The 21,742-nt window shown below is 41.3% G+C and overlaps 1 protein-coding gene across 4 annotated transcripts in view; it reads left to right on the top strand.

The window, feature by feature from the left end:
• The window catches only part of LUZP2 (leucine zipper protein 2), a 1,424,041-nt gene that overhangs the window by 1,273,012 nt on the left and 129,287 nt on the right, over positions 1 to 21,742 (top strand). For all 4 annotated transcript variants that reach the window (XM_073573883.1, XM_073573880.1, XM_073573881.1 and 1 more), the window contains one exon: positions 10,174 to 10,269. In XM_073573883.1, coding sequence (XP_073429984.1) covers positions 10,174 to 10,269 — 96 coding nt within the window. The remainder of the gene's footprint in view (positions 1 to 10,173; positions 10,270 to 21,742) is intronic.

Genomic DNA, 21,742 nt, shown 5'->3' with positions numbered 1-21,742 from the left:
CTGGCAAACATTTCCCCTGTAGGGTACACCTCAACCTTTTTCAGAACAAGTCACAGCCTAACCACCCACCATTGTTAATAATGCAACACTGGCTGTAGCTGCACGGAACAGGTAAACCCTTTTGATCTAGTGGCGGTGGATGATCAGACATGGAGGAAGGCCTGCTTAAAAAATAGGCCAAATTTCTAGGAGCGGGTCTCCTAGACTTGGTATGCCCATACAACTTTCTGTGTGGGCTGGCAAACATTTCCCCTGTGGGGGTGTACATATTTTTTGTATTTTGGTGACGGGCATCGTAACACACTTGCCAAAACATAGAGTGACCGGATCATGACTGAATACGTTCACCCTGATGTTGAAGTGGTGGTGGACAGTGAGGATGAGAAGGAGGAGGAGGAGAACACCAAATAGCTAAAATCAGGAAGCATATATCCATGTTTGGTTGTGAAGAGGTGCATGGAAATACACCTCCCAAAAAACATTATATTGGAGTTTAGGCTTCGCTGTCATCATTTGGTGGTGTCGAGAAGTCAGGCCCAATCCATACCCTGTTCATTTTTATAAGAGTCAGCCTGTCTGCTTTTTCTGTTGAAAGGCGATTGTGCTTATCTGTGATAATACCACCAGCAGCACCAAAAACCCGCTCGGACAGGACACTAGCGGCAGGGCAGGCCAGAACCTCCAACGCATAAAGAGCCAGCTCATGCCACATGTTCAGCTTGGATACCCAATAATTAAAAGGCACACAAGAATCACAGAGAACTTTGGTGCGGTCAGCAAGGTACTCCCTCAGCCTCAGTGCATGGGTGATGGGAGGTTCTTCAAAAACTGTCCTAGAACTTTGCCAGTGTTCCCATGCCTCTGCTGGAGTGGACTTGTGTCTGTCTCACATGTCCTGCTTGGTTGGCCAACAAACTATTATCTCTGCCACCAGCGTTTTGAGATGGGAATTTTCTTAATTCACCAATAATGGCCCTATGGTACTGAACAATTTTGGTATACCTGTCTGCCTCTCGAACGAGAGAATGAAAGTTATCCTTGTATCATGGGTCTAACAGTGTCACTAGCCAGTAATGACAGGTACCCAATATTTTGACAATACGAGGGTCATGGGAAAGGCAGCGCAACATAAAGTCAGCCATGCGTGCAAGACTTTTAACAGGCAAGTCTTCCATGTCCTCACCAACAGGACGACTGATCAAGGTGTCGTCCTCCTCCTCCTCTTCCTCTTCATCTTCTTCCCTGTCCTCAGGCCATCCATGGTGAACAGACGGCATGACAGTTGTGATTGTAGTCCCGTCTATAGCGCATGAAAGTAGCTCCTGTTCTTCCTCCTCCTCCTCTTCCTCATTGTCAACCAATCCATGTTGGGATGACACGAGGCTGGGCTGTGTGTATTCACCCTGCATGGTTCCTTGCTCCATGTCCTCGTGCTCTGCTTGCGATGCCTCCTCTTTCATTGTGAGCAGAAAGCTTTTCAGAATGCAGATGAGCAGGATGGTGACGTTAATTGTGGCCTCATCGCTGATCACCATCTTGGTGGACTCCTCAAAGTTTTGGAGGATGCTACATATGTCTGACATCCATGTTCACTCCTGAGGTCTTATGTGTGGAGTCAAACCTGAAAAACGATGGCCTTGCTGATGCTGGTATTCAACAATTGCCTGCTTCTGCTCACAAATCCTTTCTAGCATATGCAGTGTAGAGTTCCAATGTGTGTTTACATCACACACCAGTCAGTGAGCCGGAATCTGCAATCACTGCTGAAACATGGCAAGGGCGGCTGAAGCTGTAGCTGACTTTCTAAAATGTGCACACAGGCGGCGTATTTAAACCAGCAGATCCTGCAGCTCTGGATAGCTATTTAGAAAACATTGAACAGCAAGGTTCAGCACATGGGCCAGGCACGGTACATGCATCAGTTCACCTCGTCTCAAAGCTGCCACCAGGTTCCTGCCATTGTCACACACAACCATGCCTGGCTGGAGATTTAGCGGTGTCAGCGGTGTCAGTCACACATCTGCCTGCTCCTTCAGAGCTGTCAATAACACTTCAGCATGTTTGTCACCTAAGCAGATTAGCTTCAGCACAGCCTGTTGCTGCTTTTCTTTGGCAGTGCTGCAGTGCTTCCAGATTGTGACCTATGTGCTCATTGCTGACATGGAGGCTGAAGAGGAGGAGGTGCAGGAGCTGTACACAGAGGGGGCAACCCTGATTAACGTAGGGCCCGAAATCCTGGTGTTGGGAGGACGTGTTCCATCCAAAGGTCTGACTGGGTCCCGGCTTCCACTATCCTACCCAGTGTGCCGTCAACGAGATGTACCATCCCTGGCTACAAGCACTTAAGTTTACTTTCCCAGTAACTGCATTGTTGAGGGCACAGGTAATGTTGTGGGACACGTGCTTGTGTAATGTTGGGACGGCACAGCGGGAGAAATAGTGGAGGCTGGGGACCGAGTTCCTTGGGACAGCTGCCGCCATCAGGTTGCGGAAAGCGTCCGTCTCCACAAGCCTAAAAGGCTACATTTCGAGCTCAAGCAGACAAGAAATATGAGAAATTAGTACTGTAGCCTGTCAGATGTTGGCTGCATATTTCCGCTTATGTTCCAATGACTGGGGTATGGACAACTGAAGGCTGCGCTGGGACAAGGATGTGGACGTGCTTGATGATGGTGCTATCTTACTGTGGGCAATGGCAGGTGCAGGGCAGGAGACATCTTCGCATGCACCATGGACAGGGGATTGGCTTGCACGCACACCAGTGGAAGAAGCAGTGGTGTCACCCGCAAACACTATTCCTGGAGCCTGGAGTTGGGCCCACAAAGTCAGGTGCTTTGCTGCCATGTGCCTAATCATGCTGGTGGTGGTAACGCTGGTTGTTTTGCTACCCCTGCTGATGCTGGCATGACAGGTGTTGCAAATGGCCTGTTTGGGGTTATCGGCAGTTTTTAAAAAATAACCAGACTAGGGAAGACCTAACAGTTGGACTGGCAACTTCCGTCAGGTTGGTGTTACAGGGAACGGTTGCATGCCTTCTGTCTGCAGCCACCACACTGCTTCTTCCTGCCTGAAGTGGTGCGATGCCTACCTCCCCCTGTATGATGCTGTCCTCGCTCTGCATGTCCTCCTGCCAGGTTGGGTCTGTTACTACATCATCCACCACCTCATCTTCCACTTCCCCACCCTGGTCCTCCTCCTGATTTTCTGGCAATTTTGTCTCTTTATTGTCCACCTCTTGTGACCGTGGCTGCTCAAAGATTTGTGCATCGCTACATGGAATATCATCTTGGCCCACTTCAAGTAGACCGGGCGAGAGGCATGAATCTCCAAATGGAAAACTAAACAGCTCTTCGGAGTGTCCGAGTGTGGGATCAGTTGTCTCATGGCACTCAGTAGGGTGGGATTAAGGAGGATCAGGGTAAGGAATATGCGGTTCAGATTAACGGCTTCATGTTGAAGACAGGGTAGTGGATAAGTAACTGGAAGTATTATCTGCTATCCAACCAACAACCTTTTCACACTGCTCTGGCTTCAATTGTACTGTCTTGCCATGGTCCCCTAGGACTTCGGACACTAAGGTCCAGCGAGAAGATGTGGGTGTTTTCGGTGGGCCAATTTCAGCTTGCCTATGGCTTCGGCCTGCACCATCACAATCACATCCACTTCCCCGTCCCTTACCACACACCTTGCCCATTGAAAATGGACTAGAATATTATACACGTTCACTACAAAAGGGTGATTTGGGAGGCAACTTTTATGTGATACGTGTGCTCATGGGCGTACCTAGGATCTCAACTGGGGGTGGCAATCCATGGTCATTCAGGTTGTAAAATTATAGAATGAAAAAAGTGAATGAAACTGCTCCATACAGTATAATGAGCCCCATACCTGTATGTACATCATCACCAGCCTCAGCTCCCTGAGCCCAGCACCTGCATATATATTATCACCAGCTCCAGTCCACTGAGCCCAGCACCTGTATATACATCATCACCAGCTCCAGCCCACTAATCCCTGCTCAACCTGTATATATCAGCACAGCCACATCCAGCTCCTGTATATACATCAGCTACAGCAAGACCCCAGCCTCAGTATATACGTCAACCCAGCCAGCCCCCAGCCCCATTATAGACATCATCACAGCCACAGCCAGCACCTGTATACATCAGCCCAGCCAGCCCCTGTATACATCAGCCCAGCCAGCCCTCAGCCCCTGTATACAAATCACCCACAGCCAGCCCCCAGCCCCTGTATACACATCAGCCACAGCCAGCCCCCAGCACCTGTATACATCAGCAACAGCCAGCCTCCAGCCCCTGTATACATCAGCAACAGCCAGCCCCCAGCCCCTGTATACATCATCAACAGCCAGCCCCCAGCCTCTGTATACATCAGCCCCCAGCCTCTGTATACAGCAGCCCCCAACCCCTGTATACATCAGCCCCAGGCCCCTGTATACATCAGCCCCAACCCCTGTATACATCAGTCAAGCCACTGTATACATCAGTCCAACCGCTGTATACATCAGTCCAACCCCTGTATACATTAGTCCAGCCCCTGTATACACATCAGCTATAGCCAGCCCCCAGCCCCTGTATACATCAGCCACAGCCAGCCCCCAGCCCCTGTATACTTCAGCCACAGCGAGCCCCCAGCCCCTGAATACCTCAGCCCAGCCCCAGCTCAGTACCTGTCCTATCTGAAACTGTAGATTGCCTCAGGAGCACGCAAGTATGCTCCTCCAGATGCCAGAGTCACTGACCTGATGGTTCAGGTTCAGTGGCGTGCTGCAGCCAAGGGCGGGAGACAGGGAGAGCAGAGCGCTCTCTCTCTCTCGCCACAAAGAACGTCCTGACATTCAATGTCAGGACATTCATATTAACTCCCTATGTACAGGGCACACGTGCCACTGCATGCACTTGTAAAGCCGGTGGCACAGTGCCTGAAGATTTGAAGGACCGGCAGCAGGATAGGTGCGTGGCCTGCCACTGCTTCTGGGGGGGCAGCTGCCACCCCCATCCCACGGTGGGTATGCCCATGCGTGCGCTTGAAAACCACACTTTTCCCAATCTGGACTTTAGGTAAAAATGTTTTTGGTCATCTGATTTAATAATTACGTTAACAGACTGCAAAAAAGTTACAGTGTTTTGGCCTAAACTGACCAAACTTTGAGGACGCACAGATATGAGCTGGCACGGAGATAACACTATGACAAATGTTTTTTGGGGGGGCTAAATAGTGCTGTATATAAGTACAGTAAAACCCAGGACAAAAAAAGAAAACTTTGAGCACACACAGATATGAAATGCCACGGAGATACCACTACTACAAATGTGTGACCTATTTTGTTTTCTTTGGCTAAATACTGCTGTATGAAAGTACAGTGACAGCCAAGACAAAAAAAGAAAACTGCCGTAAACTAGCCAAAGTTTGAGCACGCACAGATATGAGCTGGCACGGAGATACCACTATGAAAAATGTGGGTTTTTTTGTTCCTTTTTTTTTGCGGGGGGGATCAATAGTGCTGTATATAAATACAGTTTAACCCAGGACAAAAAATGCCATAAACTGGCCAAACTTTGAGCACGCAGATATGAGCTGGCACGGAGATACCACACCAAATAATGTGTGGCTTGTATTCCAATTACACCTGTGGCTAGCTATATACCAACCAATATATTCTACAGGTAGCAACAGCACCAGAACACAGGAAGGGAATGGACCTTATGATGTATGCAATGATCTTTATGCACTGATGTGTATAGAGCGACGTACACTACCCTGCCTACCTAACACTGGAACCTGTATACTATGGAATTAGTCCCTTAGAAGGACTCTTGGTTTAGCTGGATGTGAGTAGTTTAGGGTGGTAGACCCCACACTAACTAATAAATCCCCAATTCTGATCCTATCTCAGCAGCAGCTCTCCCTACACTATTTCACTCCAGATCTGAATGCACCAAGCAGGGCAGCGCCCGGTCTCTTATACCCTTGATGATGCTGTGTGGCCAGCCAATCACTGCACGACCACAACAAAGATGGCTGCGGCATTTCATTGCCTGGCAGACAAATCCCTGCATCTTGATGGGGTCTCTAAAGTCCGCGAAAAAAGCTGGGTGGAGACCGGAGTTCCCCCCCGAGTAATCCCGGAAATGCTCAATGCTCGCCGAGTACACAGAGTACAGTGATACTCAGGTGAGTAACGAGTAGTGGCAAGCATGTTCACTTATCACTACTCTTTAGTAATAATATTGGAAGCCAAAATTATAAAAGCTCAATCTCTCATGCTGTAAGACATTAGCCACATAATTGAAGCACAGAGGTCTGTGAAACATAAATAATGGAAGCAGAAAGTGGGAATGATGTACATGTAAGTCTAATTGTATAAGCACCTAATGAAATGGGCTCTCGGTTTATACTTTTCAATCAGTTGATATTCTGAGTGTGATAAGCATCAGTGACACACTGATTGACTTAATATAAGAAGCTTAGCTGTCTCCTACTGTATGCATGGCGTGCAGTTCTCCATTGAGTAATATATATGGCAATGACTACATTTTAAATGCCTAACTAGAGAAGAAGGTGCCTCAGCTAATGGAGAGTAGGGTGCCAAATGTCTCAATATGCAAACTAATGGAAATCGAACAGCAACACATTAGGAAACATTTGCAAACCCACAATAAAATAGCTAAAAAATTGAGTCTTTAATGTAAATATGAAAATAAAGTGCATTTTTGCTGCGCATAGTGCAAAAATAGCAACAATGTCTGCTACTGAAGTAGGATTGGCACTTTACCTGCTCTAATGTGAATGTGAAGAAAACTTCTAGCAATAAATTCTTGTCACTGTTGTATCTTTCCTGGACAAATTATTTATCCCTTTGTCTTCCTGTTATTGTTTGAATATTATCTCCTTGCTTTATCACTATTGTTTTGCGCAGTATTGTATAATTTTTTGCCAAATCTTTTATTATGGGTGTGAACATTAACACAGCAAAAAAGGACAACCGTATTTAACTGCTTCGGTCTTAAAAACTAATAGTAGGATGCAGCAAACCCACTAAATGTAGTTGATTTGTGTTCACATCCATAAAATTAAAAGCAAAGTAACAGAAAGATTAATTCAAATTCACCCAAAAATTAACACAGAAAAAAAGGGCAACAGTACCTCCATGCCCAGGTCTTAAAAACTAATGCACTATCAGGGTGCAGCAGACCCACTTAATAATGATGGAGGCAATGCAGGTTCAAAATACTGATGAGACAACCACTCTAAAACCTACCAACTCATGGAGCGGGTGGTTGCTTAGGATTAAAATTACGCATAAAAAAGGCTTGTATGGGGTGCTGATCACACACAGGTCGTACACAGGGTCTGGCTTCAGCTTTAGTGACTCCCATACTATTCTAATGTAAGTGTGGCTACTTAGAATATGAATTATTGAATTACTCCTGCTGGACTACTATTCCTACTACTACTATGCATAAGCAAATTATTAACTTTGTAAACTTAAAAAAGGTGGTCTGGTTTAGAATACTTATTTTCAAATATCCTATTATGAAATTAAAAGGTGATTTTGACCCCTCATCTGTTAGTCAAAGAGGAAAGTATCAGCACTCTGAGGGATCCTGCACTTCCATGCAATATTTAAGAGTTAATTTTGAAGGGGGATGGGAGCGATCTCAGGAGTGGCACATCCTGGGCTATCAAACAACCTAGGCATAAATGATGGTATTTCTGTACAATGTGAAGATCACATCAACCCTTACTACAACCTACCCCTTGAAATGAGACATGTGGAGGGTATAGAAGACTAAACTAAGAATTAGCCAATCTGCATTATGTACCAGTATTACGGAGAATACAGTGTAACCTATAACTGACAAATAGAGATATTACTGAGCTGTAATCCACATGCTGTGGATTTGTGGGGCAGATATTTCCCCGTGAATCCAGAGAAAGCTACAATACAGTTTAGAAAATTACTATAGGTGCAAAATCTACATGTAACCCATGGTCCTTTTGCTGTGGGATTTCAGCTGGTTCACTAAGATTTTGTAACAAGTTTTTCTGGTAGAAAAATTCCACTAGGTGTTCTATCTCAGCATATATTTGGTTTTCATCCTCTCATCACTTTTTATTTTAAATGTTTAAATGAGTAACTTGAATCTCCCAACAGGTCCGCCAGCTATCACAGGTTTTTAATTGCAATTGTCTTTTCATATGGGCCAATGGAACCTTTTGAGAACCCCTAGTCTCCAGGACTCGGGTTTGATTGCGACCCTTGCATGTACTATAATTATGCCTGTGTTTCTTAATATATTTTTTTCATCCTTTTGACACTTTCAATTTTAAGTGCTAATGGTAATTTGCTTTAGTGATTAACGATATTCACTAGAGATGAGCAGATGAGGCAAATTCAAATTTGCCTGCGCCTGCAATTTTTTCCAAGAAATTTGATTTGCAGAAAGTTGTATATTGTGTATTATTATTGTCCTTTTATACAGTGATATTTGCAAGCACGGTAGTGATACACAAATATCTAGCTATTTAGTTCTAACGGTCAGCACACAAATCCATTTTTTACTACCTGCAGCTGCATCCACCCCTTGAGGATTAAGAGAAAGCGCCAGTGTTTATACCCTATGATTTGCAAAGAAGTTATTTAAGCTATTGTAATGTCCTTTATTGTTCCCTGGGGTCTCTGAAGACCCCAGAGCATAATAATTGTAAGTTGTAAAAGAAAAAAAATACTTATACCTTACAGCACACCTCTCCAGGTCAACTGCTCCTCACTGTCATGTTTCTGTTCCTACACGCATCTTCTTAACACTGTTCTGAGTACTGAATCCCTGAGTCTTCATGCTAGGTCAGGACTTCTAGAGAATAGTTAGGAGAGAAAAGTGAAAATAGGGTCTTATCTGATAAATAAGGGATGTTATACAATCAAATTGCACTCACCTGATGGAAGATAAAAAATAGTACTTAGAAACTTGTTAGAGTTGACAGCCGCTGCACCTACACTGGTCAGCCGGTGGCCAAGTTGTAATATTAGAAACTGGAGAAATTCAACCCATATGTACTCAACGAATTTCTCCAGTTTCTAATATTGCAAATAGGTCAGGACTTCTGTCTCTGATGAGGCCTGGGACGTTCTGTGTAACTCTGTGAAAGGTCAAACATACGTAGTCACCTTACGCCCATGCACCAAGTGTTTCAGGAATCATCAGATCTAGATGTCCTGGCCTAGCATGAGTGGTCAGACCATTTTAGTACTGGAGCAGAGTGGCCAGTGAGATGAGTAGTAAGGCTATGTTCCCAAAATTAGATTTTGGTGAATTTTGGACACTGCATATTTTTGCTGAGTTAAAAACATAGGGACTTACAGCTCAAGCAAATTGCATGGGATTTATAGAAATCTCAGGCCCTCTGTGCTTCTTGGTAATGCCGCATAAGCTCACCTCCGGTGCTTTTTTCAGATCCACAGCACATTACTTTTTTTGTGGGTACGCTGAGTTTTCTGTGCAGATTTTCCCCATAGACTTACATTAGATGCTGAAAATCTGGAGGAAAAAATACACATGCATTTTAAGCGTGCTTCCATGGAGGAAATGCTTCAAAACCACACGTAATTTGTACCCAAGTATATCAATAACATTTTGCCAAAACCAAATAGTAGGACGTATCAAAGTAAAGCAATTTTATTTAAAGCATAAGACAACAAAAAGAAAAAAATGCATTGCAAAAATGCAATAAAAGCACAACATGTAAAATACACTCAAAAACAAAATGAAAAACTGCAACTGAATAAAAAGAATTTCTGCAGAATCAAAAACTCACCAAAATCTCACTGTGTGAATGTAGCCGAAGGCTTCTTTTCTTTCTTATTCTTCCACCCTTTAATGGCCCTTTATGGTTCAGAAAAATGGTGGTTGCTGGGTGTTGTTCTGCTGAGTCAACGCAGAAGTGAATTACAAAATAATTTTCATTCTTGCAAATGTGGACTTTTGTAATATGCAAGTAGAATTCATTTCCAATTGAATATATTCACCTATCTCTAATATTCAGTTATTTGTTATCAGTTGTCATCTTTTCCACTGATAGATCATAAACATTGTAAGGGCTGAGATAATTAATATTAATATTTTATTTTATTGTTTCTTCTTCCTATAGGGCCGAATAGATGTACCTTCAAATACAAGTTCAAATTCTAGTGAAGTGGTCAATAAAGATTTTCAACACCACAAGAACTGTGATTCCCCTCTCAATGTAAGCATATGTAATTTTACCAGAAATGTTGCGCCCTAAAATTGTTTCTTTGCTTTGCCTGTAGACTTTACAATTTGATGAGTTTGCCAGTAGGCAAAAAAATTGCTCTGATGAACCCACATCTACAATTAGTCTAAAAGCGTTTTTCTCACCTGTTTCACTAAACAGAATATTCATCCTATGTTTATATATCGTAGCCATGAACAGTCTCAAATCTCCATGAGATCTCATTAGGTCTCTCTTGCTGTAAAAAGGAAGAGCTGCATTATGCATGAACCACCAGTATGGCGGACGTTATCTGCCCTAATTGTCCTGGTAGAAACCTTGAGATCTGTTAACATTAGCATCATGGGTGGTTCCATTCATAAAGTCATGACATCGCAATGCCTTATGGAACTTGTTGATGTAAAAAAACTAATTTATTGGAAGTGTATAAATTTGAAATTAATTAGATTGTCTAGAATATTGGATAATCCTATCAAATGGATAAATGTGGCCACACACATTTTGGATGACTGAACCTGAGGCCAAAACAATTGTCCCTATTTAGAATATATGAACCCTTGACCAAATCAAGCATGCATTTGCATGAGGAGAAATATCTGTTTGTCTGTTCAAAAAGTGTTTGGCCATCTGCCCTTTAGTATCAATGGCCATCATAGGGAAATTATACTATTGAAGGTGCTCCAACAAGCTGCTCCAACTCTGATCAGCCGTTACCAGCTCCTAAGGATAGGTCATCAATGACAGAGTAGTGGACTATCCCTTTCATGCTCTGTTTGTGGTTGGCAGATACACTTGATGTATAGGTTCACTTTTAAAATTACTTAAAGATTTGGTAAATCTTAATATAATCAATTTGTAATATGTTCTTATTATTTTTAAATGGTTATTTTTGTTTGTTTCTCGGTGCATTTTCTTCTGGTTTGAGTTAAAATAAAAAATCCAGTAGTTAATGCACAGCAGTCTGGGTCTGTGGTTGAGATTTCAGATTATAGAGGTAGAGATTTTATTTCAAGTCTAGAGATTGTAATGGCTTGCATTTTGGGAAACAGAGACATGTAATTATTTTGTCTCTAATAAACTACACATCCATAACTATACTGATATTATATGTGGAGATCAGGACAACAAAACTAGAAGACATTAATAGTGTTTCAGAGAACACAACCATTATAGAAATCGAGCCATTAATTAACTCCACACTAGAGATTATTATTATTATGCATTTATATAGCGCCATTTATTCCATGGCGCTTTACATGTGAAAAGGGGAAATATAGACAAGTATAATAAACATGTGTAAGACAAGGGACACACAAGTACATAAGGAGAGGGGTTGAGCAGATCGATCCATGGAGGATTGAGTTTGTGTCAAATTTCCTAAAATTTGCCAGCTTCATGTAAATTTGAACATTTGAAATTTTTGGTTCATAAAAAAAAGTTGCCCAGCATCATTTCCCACACTGCTGAAGCATCAGAGACCAGGTTAACTTCATTTTGCATTGCCATGCAAGCCACCCTATAATATCTTGCAGGTATAACATCTAGTGGATTATTATACCTGGTACAGTGGTGGTCAGTACCTGGGGCCATCACAGATCAGTGACTACCAGTCGAATATAGTTTGTATGGCAAAGTAGTTTTCCATCTCCAGGGTCACTTGGCACTATTCTATCTTATGTAGAGTGTAAGCTCTTATAGTCAGCTGGGTCTTCTCTCTATCCTGTATAGTGTAAGCTCTTAAGGTAAGCAGGGTTCTCTCTTTTGTAGTGTGTAAGCTTTTATAGGCAGAGGGGTCCTCTCTTTCTTTCTCATGCAGAGTGTAAACTCTTACAGTCAGTGAGATTCCTTCTCTCTCCTGTAGAGTGTAAGCTCTTATGGTCAGTGGGATTCCCTCTCTCATGTAGAGTGTAAGCTCTTATGGTCAGTGGGATTCCCTCTCTCATGTAGAATGTAAGCTCCTATGGTCAGTTGGATTCACTCTCTCTCCTGTAGAGTGTAAGCTCTTATGATCAGCGGTCCTCTCTCTCCTGTAGAGTGTAAGCTCTTATGGTCAGTGGGATTCCCTCTCTCCTGTAGACTGTAAGCTCTTATGGTCAGTGGGATTCACTCTCTCTCCTGTAGAGTGTAAGCTCTTATGATCAGCGGTCCTCTCTCTCCTGTAAAGTGTGAGCTCTTATGGTCTGTGAGATGCCCTCGCTTTCCTGTAGAGTGTAAGCTCTTATTGTCAGTGGGATTCCCTCTCTCTCCTGTAGAGTGTATGCTCTTATGGTCAGCGGTTTCCTCTCTTGCTCTCTCTCCTGTAGAATGTAAGCTCTTATGGTCAGCAGAGTCATCTCTTTCTTCTGTAGAGTGTAAGATTTTATGGTCAATAGGGTTCTCTCTCCCTCTTGTAGAGTGTAAGCGCTTATGGTAAGTGAAGTCCTCTCTCTCTCTTTCTCACCTGCAAAATGTAAGCTCTTGTGTTGAGAGGGGTCATACGTCTCTTTCGTTTGTAAAGTATAAGATCTTATGGTTAGTAGAGTTCTCTCTTTTTCTCCCCCCCATGTGAATTTTTTGAGCAATTGCAAGCTTTCCAGTGTTGATAATAGCGTAAATTTATTTGGTATTTTTTGGTAAAAATTTAGCGCAGTCAGAAAATTCAAATTTAAAAATGTCTGCTCATCTGTAGTCCACAATTCTACAGTAACTGTGGTTGCTTCTGCAACATGTGCATGGTTTTATAATAATTACTACACAACCCATTTACATTTTGGACTACAACATTTCTTGAAAAAAATATGCCATGTGTGATCGTACCCCAATAGGGGATGATACTCCAAACTAAACTACCAGATTTTTATTATGAGCTGTTTCTGATCACAATGGCATTCCACTTGTACAGTGAGATGTCGCAATTCCAGACTGCTGTTGGAAGGAGAGTTCCGAGAAGCCTTCCTGATTTTATAGATGGAGGAGGAGCTTCAGACCCACTTACATTATTACTGTATATATAGGATGTGTCACCAGTTTATTGAAAGTAATTATTTAAAGTGAACCTACAATTTAAAAGAAAAAAATGAGCTTAATTAGATTTTAGAGATTTTTTGGGGGGACACCAAATAAGAGAAGTTGAAATTAAAACAATTGTTTTTGTAATAATCTACAAAATAGAGAAATGTGGCAGGTAATTGTCCCTGTCGCTGACTGACATTATTCTGAGCAATATTGCATTTCTAACAGACACATAAGAGCCAGAAACAACGGAATAACGTCATAATGCTTATTATGTATCAAAAACAATATTGAAATGGATATGACTGTATCAAGCACATAAATGAGATGATTTTGAATAATTAAATCCCATTTTTTATATGATGTTATTTGTATTTAGATGACCCTGTATGTGAAGTGATGTACTGTGTACATCATGTTATGTATATAAGATTCTTATGTTACAATGAACCTGTATATATTACTTGTTTATTTCATTTTCTGTTTCTTGATTTATGGAACTTACTGTACAGTGTATAGTGTAAATGTTGAGGCAGGACTCCCGTTTTTTAGGTACCTCCTGAGTTGTCTGTATTTTTTACTAATTGCCTGTCTTATATTTAAATAAAAATGTTCGTACTCAAGTGCAAATGTTTATTGGGAATGTATTGTAATTTCTGCGTGATCTACAGACAAGACAGCCAAGAGATTATGTAACACAAGCATATAGATGTTGCAGCGGTTATCATAACCCACAGGGTACCATCTACATTACTTGTCACAGAAGGTTATCCAGTTTAAGAGGGTTAAGATCACTTAGCATTGCACAAGTCATTAACTAGAGATGATTGCATGTATTGAAATTCCAATTTGCCACATTCCTAGAATTTTTCCCAAACATTTGAATTACTGAGGATTTATACCCAACAAACTGTAATACTGCAACGCTTCCACTTACCCTCAAAAGACATATGTGTCACTCTATAATCTCTTACGACTGTATCCGAACACATTAATGCTTTTGTAGTACAAACACAGCCTTAGTAATATCAAAGTGACCTCAACATTGAAATAGATGGTAACCAGTAGTAACCGACAGCCCAATTAATAACAAATCAAAATTTTCATGTTTCTATTAAAAAAAAAAATATTCCTCTTAGTCAATTGTGACCATATACAACATTCTTTGCAGAACACTGACTCAATCTCATTGTGTTACTGTCAAAGGTAACATCCTGCTGTGACTGATATGAGTGATATGCCATACATCCCATAACGCCGGACGCTTACTCCCAATAATATATTTACCAAAAGTAAAAGGATTGCATACATGTGGCAAGATGTACACTGGATGGCATTGCCAATAGTGGAGCATGTTTCCTAATGGGGATTGCACCAGAAAGAAAATTTAAGTAAAAAGAAATAAAAAGTGTTAATAAAATATAACAGCAATTCAGTAATACCTCCCTTGTAAACTCCCTGAATCCAAAGTCACTGAATCACAAATCACACACTTACCACCATTCACACTTACGCTCCAGTCACACTCAGCTCGCTCATACTCACACTATTTTTTTTCCCTTCACCAGCAATTCACCTGCAGCTAAATGCACTTGCAAAAGGGAAAATGCTGGCTGAGAATTTAACCTAGCTTTGTAATTTCTTTTTCTTCTTGATGAAACATGGTTACATCGTCTACATATAGGAGACCATACATCCACTCCATCGCTATATTTTTTATATACAAACATGGATCAGCCTGAGATCTTTTAAATCCTTCATCCATCAAAACTTTGTTCATTTTTGAGTTCCAAGCTCTTGCCGACTGCTTAAGTCCATAGACAGCTTTTTGGATTTTACAAACAAGGTTCTCTTCACCGTTTTTAATATATCCCTCGGTTTGGCTCATATACAACTCTTCTTCATTGTCACCATGTAAGAAGACTGTTTTGATGTAAAATGTCTCACTGTCATCTGCTGAACTGCAGCTACGGACATTAAAGTTCTGAATGTGGTTTGCTTCGCAACTGGAGTAAAAATGTAGCATACTTTTGAGACTACCCTTTTGCGACCAATCTTACCTTAAACCGGTGAACTTTACCTTCTTAGTCATATTTTTGTTGAAGACCCGCTTACATCCGATAGCTCTTTTTCCTTGTGGTAGCTCAGTAAGCTCCGATGTCTGGAGTTGGTGAAGGGACTCCATCTCCTCATTAGCGGCATTTATCCACTTCTGCTTCTCGTGAACAGGCAGTTTTTGCATCTCTTGCCATGACTGTGGCTCTGGTTCAGGAAGTGTTCTGACCATATAAGAAAGGCATCTAGCTGGGATACCTTTGTTTGGCCTTTCTGATCTCCTGACTGGAGGTTGACTTGGTTCTTCTGTGTCTTTCTTGGTGGCTTCAGAGCTTATCCACACTTCAGTGTTTTCCTTTTCGGTGTCTGGGTTTGGTGATTTGGTGAGTTTCGCTATAGCCCACCAGTACTCCTTGCTTTGCATGTGATTCCCACTTGGAATGTTTTTCTTTGGGAACATACACAAAAGTTTTGCTTCCAAATATCCTGAGGTGCTTCAGGTTAGGCTTCTCGCAGTTCCATAGCTCATGTGGAGTTCTATTTGTGGCTTTACCTGGCACTCTGTTTTGAAGATAGCAAGCTGTCATGATGGTTTCTCCTGAATACGTTGTAGATAGATTGGCATCAAAGTCCTACTTCTTCCACTTTCACAGAGAGTACGGTTCTTTCTCTCTGCAATGACATTTTGTTCTGGGTTGCATGGAATGGTAGTCTGGAACACGAGTCCATCCATTTTCAAAATGGTTTGCAACTTACTAGTGATAAGCGAGTATACTTGTTAGTTGAGATTTCCCAAGCATGCTCGGATGATCTCCGAGTATTTGGATGTGCTCGGAGATTTAGTTTCTCGGAGGTTTAGTTTCTGACTCAATCTTGCTTTCCAAATTCTGCAATCTGCTTTTAAGGTGGCCAGGCTTTTTACAGACAAATCATTCACAAATTTTTCTTAGATTGCTCTTATATTTAGGGAAATCCTGTGTCTTTAATGCGGTTTCTGCTCTGGAATCATTACTGCTGCTTACATGCTGCATTTTTCTCTTGAATTCATCCACAAGTTTGCCTTTAACATACTCTAGTGTCAGCTCATCATCTGGCCGTACATCTATTGCAGTCACAAAGGTGTCATAACTTTCCAAAAGACCACTTAATAGAAGTGCAGCAATATGAAAAGCTTTAATTTCTTCTACGATACCCCTGAGACTAGCCACAGTCTCTAGGGTGTTTTTTATATAGTCCTGCATATTCTGTCCATCACTTAGCTTAGACCAATACAGCTTTCTCATGAGATAAAGCTTATTGCTGAGATTTTATCTTTCATGTACTTTCTGTAACTCATCCCACATCTCCTTGTAGTTGCACATTTGCATATATGCACAATCTGATAATCCACTACACTGAGGGAGATTGTGCTTTGTGCTTTCTGATCTTTCTCTAGTCAATCATCTGGTAATGGATGAGGCACTTGTTCCTGAGTATATTTCCACATACCTTCTCTTATGAGCAGCATCTTCACCTTGAATTTCCAGGACTGGTAGTTCTGGTTAGTAAGGCTTGGCACTGAGAACTTAACAGGATTGCTGTTAGTGGACATCTTCTCTGTTGCTCTGTGCTGATTTTGCTCTGGGCCTCTGTTGCTGTGTTACTCTGGAATTCTGTGTCACTCTGGGTCCATAACCTGTTGGCAGCAGATTATTCAAGATACTCTCCAAGCATGTGACAACAGAGCTTCTTTATTCAGGAATAATCAGGAACAATATATGATAAGCTTAACAAATCAGGAATAAATCATTTGTGTGTCTCTATCTGTGCAGTATCTACAGCAGGCTGCTTCTCTCATACACAGACACAGAAAAAAAGGAAATAAAGTCACAAGCTTTCCCTGTGTGAGCCTGTGTGAGTTTTCCCCTCCTTTTGCTCCAACCTCATGAACAGCATACAAATTTAGCAACTAATCACTCATAGACATCAAAAGAAGTTTTTGCACCAAACATATTCCAAAAATTTGCAAGGAAGAATGACAGAGGATCCCAAATCAGGGTGTGAAAACTTGTTGCATCATTCCCAAGAAGACTTATGGTTGTACTAGCTCACAAGGATGCTTCTACTTAATACTGAGCAAAGGATCTGCGTACTTATGACCATGTGATATTTCAGTTTTTCTTATTTTAGTAAATTTGCAAAAATTTCCTACATTTCTGTTTTTTTTTGTCAAGATGGGGTGCAGAGTGTACATTAAGGAGAAACAAATTAACTTTTTTGAATTTACCAAATGGCTGCAATGAAACAAAGAGTGAAAAAATTAAAGGGGGCCTGAATACTTTTCTGTACCCACTGTATAATTAACTTTTATTTATCTTTTCAACCTCAATTGTTGCAAAATATAGGTCTAATAGAAAATACTATGTAAGTACATATACAGAAAGCAAAACATGGCCACAGTATAAGTGTGATACAGTATATTCAGTTTTCAAATTGGCCTACTAAAACAGGTTTGAAAAAAAGACATGCCAAGTTAAATATCTACAGTTTTAAAAAAAGTTTCTATCTTTTTTTTTTCAAAATTCGATTCCCTTTCCAAAAAATGGTGTAAAAGTCAATGTTAGATAAGTAAATGAAGAAAATTGTAGTACCAGTAGCAGAGTGCTGAAATATTTTAGAGCACACAGATGTAAAATTTGATTAATGAAATAAATGTGCACTTTATAAAATAGAGTCACAGTTAAATGCCTTGATTTTGAGGATTTTTTTAAATTTAAAATTAAAAAAAACAATTATTCCCCCTCCATAAAAAGGAATGCACAAGAAATGCAAAAATTGACTGTAGTTGCATGTGACAATCAATCCCTTGACTGATACTGATTTCAGATATTTATACTTCTGTATAAAATATTGCGCAGCTATGTTGCTGCCTTCTAGTGCATATAATCAATCAATCATACCTAGTGTGGCACTGCTGCCATCAGCTTTTTTATCTCTTTCTTCCCTAGCAATCAAATCTCTGTGAATTATTATTTACAGGCTTTTTTCACTAATGCATTTGTGCAACACATAACAGTCAGGATTATTTTTGCAAACCTTTAGTGCTTTCCCTTGTTATCTCTCTTTTTGAGGTGTGAGTTATGACATCCTCTCATTAACCTAAATCACCCTAGAACGTCTGCTGAATTCCCTTTCTTATCTTTTAATTAGGCTATGATAGTTCCTTCTGATTGGCTGCTCTATACAATGTGATATGGTAGCTACACAGCATTATGGTTAGCCTGTGAGGTTGCACTTGAGGTCATCTCAACCTTCTGTGGCTGTTGAAATCTTCTGTGTAAAAAGTTGGCAAACTTTTTGGGGGATTTCCACAAATGGAATTGCAAATTTTCTGAATTTTGAGGGATTAAGGTAATTTCAACCTTCTGTGGCTGTTGCAATCTTCTGTGTAAAAAGTTGGCAGACTTTTTTTGTGTTTTGCACAAACGGAATCATAAATTTTCTTAATTTTGAGGGATGTTCTGATTTCACAAAATTTGACTCAAATTTCTTTTGCTTCGATTCGCCTATTTCTATGATTGACTAACGTCAAGTTACACTTTTTATTTAAGATAACTTTTTGCTAGAGCTGTACATTATTGTTTAGGCAAATAACTAGATAGAGCATTTATGAAGCGCATGTCTGGGCAAGTTGTACCAGATACATACAAGCAAACGCATGCCAAAATGTGAGAGTTAAAGTTTTCAATTACAACTTTGACTAGCAGCATGATTTTGCATGTAATGCAGCAATTTTACATGCAAAACCGCACATTCAAGACATAATTGGTGGCATCAGCAAAATTGTGTGGCAATTGTGTGGACCATTGTGTGGATTTTTTGTATGTAAAATTCTTTGGGAAAATGCCTGAAAAACACCATATCTAGAGTTTGGATAAAACTGGTAAGGATCCATAATACACGAAAAAAGCACATTTTGTACTGCAATTGATAAGGTCCCTATTTTTTTAAACTAGGCACAACTTAGTCTGTAAATATTGGAAAAAAAAATCTTTATGCACCTATTAATCCTCAGTGGCTCCTCTTTATCCCTACCCAGATCATCTCTTGTCCTGGTATCTTCTCCCTGCAGCAGGGACGGCCTGTGTGTGAAACAAAGCTAACTGTTTTGTGCTGTTATTTAAAGGGTATTTTTATCCTTTTGATTTAATTATAATAAAAAAGGAAATGATTATTAAAATCAAAGTGATGAAAAACCCATTGAATGTATTTTAAACGAAACGCAGGATAGGATCATTTTACTTGATGCCTTTTTTCACCCTAGTCACATGAAGCAGAAAAAGCACAGTTGAATCGGGGACAGCTTATCGAATCTTTAACCCATGGCTTGTGAATATAGATTTTCACTGAAGATTTCACTCATGGAGAAATTTCAGTATAATTGCATAAATCAATCAATAAAAACCATAGTGAAGAAATAGTTTTAGGCTAGTAGGCTGGCTTGTGTATCTAATTGCAGGAAGAACGGTAGCACTAAACAATAGCACTAGATTTCAGGAACATGAGGTTGAATTATTCAGTTTATGCAAGAGAAAATATATGATATGAAATCATAGTTATTGAAATCTTGATTCAAATTTTAGATCAGAAAGTGAGCCTATCTTTAGATGTAGCAAAGACTTGTGAGTAGAGTTGAGCGAAACGGGTGGAAAAAATTCAAAAGTCGCCGACTTTTAGCAAAGTCGGGTTTCATGAAACGAAACCCGACCCTAGGATGAGGTCGGCCACGAGGTCGGCAACTTACGCGCCAAAGTCGCGTTTCAAAAGTTTGTTTTGCGCTCTTTTTCAGCCAATCAGGATCCACGGACACTGTGGGCAACGTGATGACATAGGCACGGGTCACCACCATCTTTCAGAAGGGCATGCAAGTGATTGGCTTGCTTTGGTGGGCGTCACAGGGGGTATAAAACGGCGTGCACGCCGACCGCCATCTTACTTCTGCCGATCTTAGTATAGGGAGAGGTTGCTGCTGATTCTGTAGGGAGAGCGTTAGGCAGGGAAGAAGACAAAAAAACTGCTTCTGCTGCTAGCGATTTGGCCTGCACAACACACCAGTCACTGTGTGTGCAGTGCAAGGGGAGGCTATATAGTGGTGTATCAGTGGTGTTGGTTGTTGGGCTGCCTTCTAAGGCTTCCTGACATTCCTGCATTGCTGTTTACCCACTGCTCCGCAAACTGCTTTTTTAAAAGCAATCCAATCTCCCTTATCCTCTAGTTACTTTTGTCACAGCTGTGCCATCGAGCCTGTCACATAGCGCTCAGATATTCATTGGGCCTCACACAATCCAAAAGTGTCCATTGTCCAAAAGTGTGTGCAGAGATTCAAAATCTCCCTTATCCTCTAGTCACTTTGGTCACAGCTGTGCCATCAAGCCTGTCACATAACGCTCAGATATCAGTGGGCCTCACACAATCCAAAAGTGTCCAGTGTCCAAAAGTGTGTGCAGAGATTCAAAATCTCCCTTATCCTCTAATCACTTTTGTCACAGCTGTGCCATCGAGCCTGTCACATAGCGCTCAGATATCAGTGGGCCTCACACAATCCAAAAGTGTCCAGTGTCCAAAAGTGTGTGCAGAGATTCAAAATCTCCCTTATCCTCTAGTCACTTTCGTCACAGCTGTGCCATTGAGCCTGTCACATAGCGCTCAGATATCAGTGGGCCTCACACAATCCAAAAGTGTCCAGTGTCCAAAAGTGTGTGCAGAGATTCAAAATCTCCCTTATCCTCTAGTCACTTTTGTCACAGCTGTGCCATCGAGCCTGTCACATAGCGCTCAGATATCAGTGGGCCTCACACAATCCAAAAGTGTCCAGTGTCCACAAGTGTCTGCAGAAATTCAAAATCTCCCCTGTCCTATAGACACCTTGTACCTTGTTTTACATTACTATATAGTTTGTTGGATTTTGTCTACATTTCTACCAAAAATGAGGAAGGCTGGTGGAAGAGGCCGTGGAATTGGGCGAGGGTTGGCAGCTGGTAATGATGGTGTTGGTGGTGGATCTGATGGTAGTGGCAAGAGCAAAATAGGACCGAATGCAGGAGGTGCTGACCCTGCGTCCTCATCTGGCTACATAAGGCCTCGAACGCTTAGTTTTCTAGGAGTTGGCAAACCGCTTTTAAAGCCAGAGCATCAGGAAAAAGTTTTGTCTTACATTGCTGACTTAGCCTCCAGCTCTATCGCCTCCTCTTCTTCAGTTGTAAAAAGTAAAAGCACTGAGTCGTCATTGGAGGCTCATGTTCATGAACCACACCTTTCCTTGTGTCCTTCACCCCAACCAAGATTGAAGGATGACGCAGGCCATTCTACTGATTACTCCATTGGGCTGTTTTCACATACCATGCCTGGATTATCAAGTGAAATGGTGAATTACCCAGGCCAA

The sequence above is a fragment of the Dendrobates tinctorius genome, unplaced genomic scaffold (assembly GCF_039654945.1).
Source record: "Dendrobates tinctorius isolate UK_male_01 unplaced genomic scaffold, ASM3965494v1 ptg000037l, whole genome shotgun sequence".
NCBI classification, from domain to species: Eukaryota; Metazoa; Chordata; class Amphibia; order Anura; family Dendrobatidae; genus Dendrobates; species Dendrobates tinctorius.
Note: the sequence above shows the minus strand (reverse complement) of the source record. Positions and strands in the feature narration are given on the sequence as shown.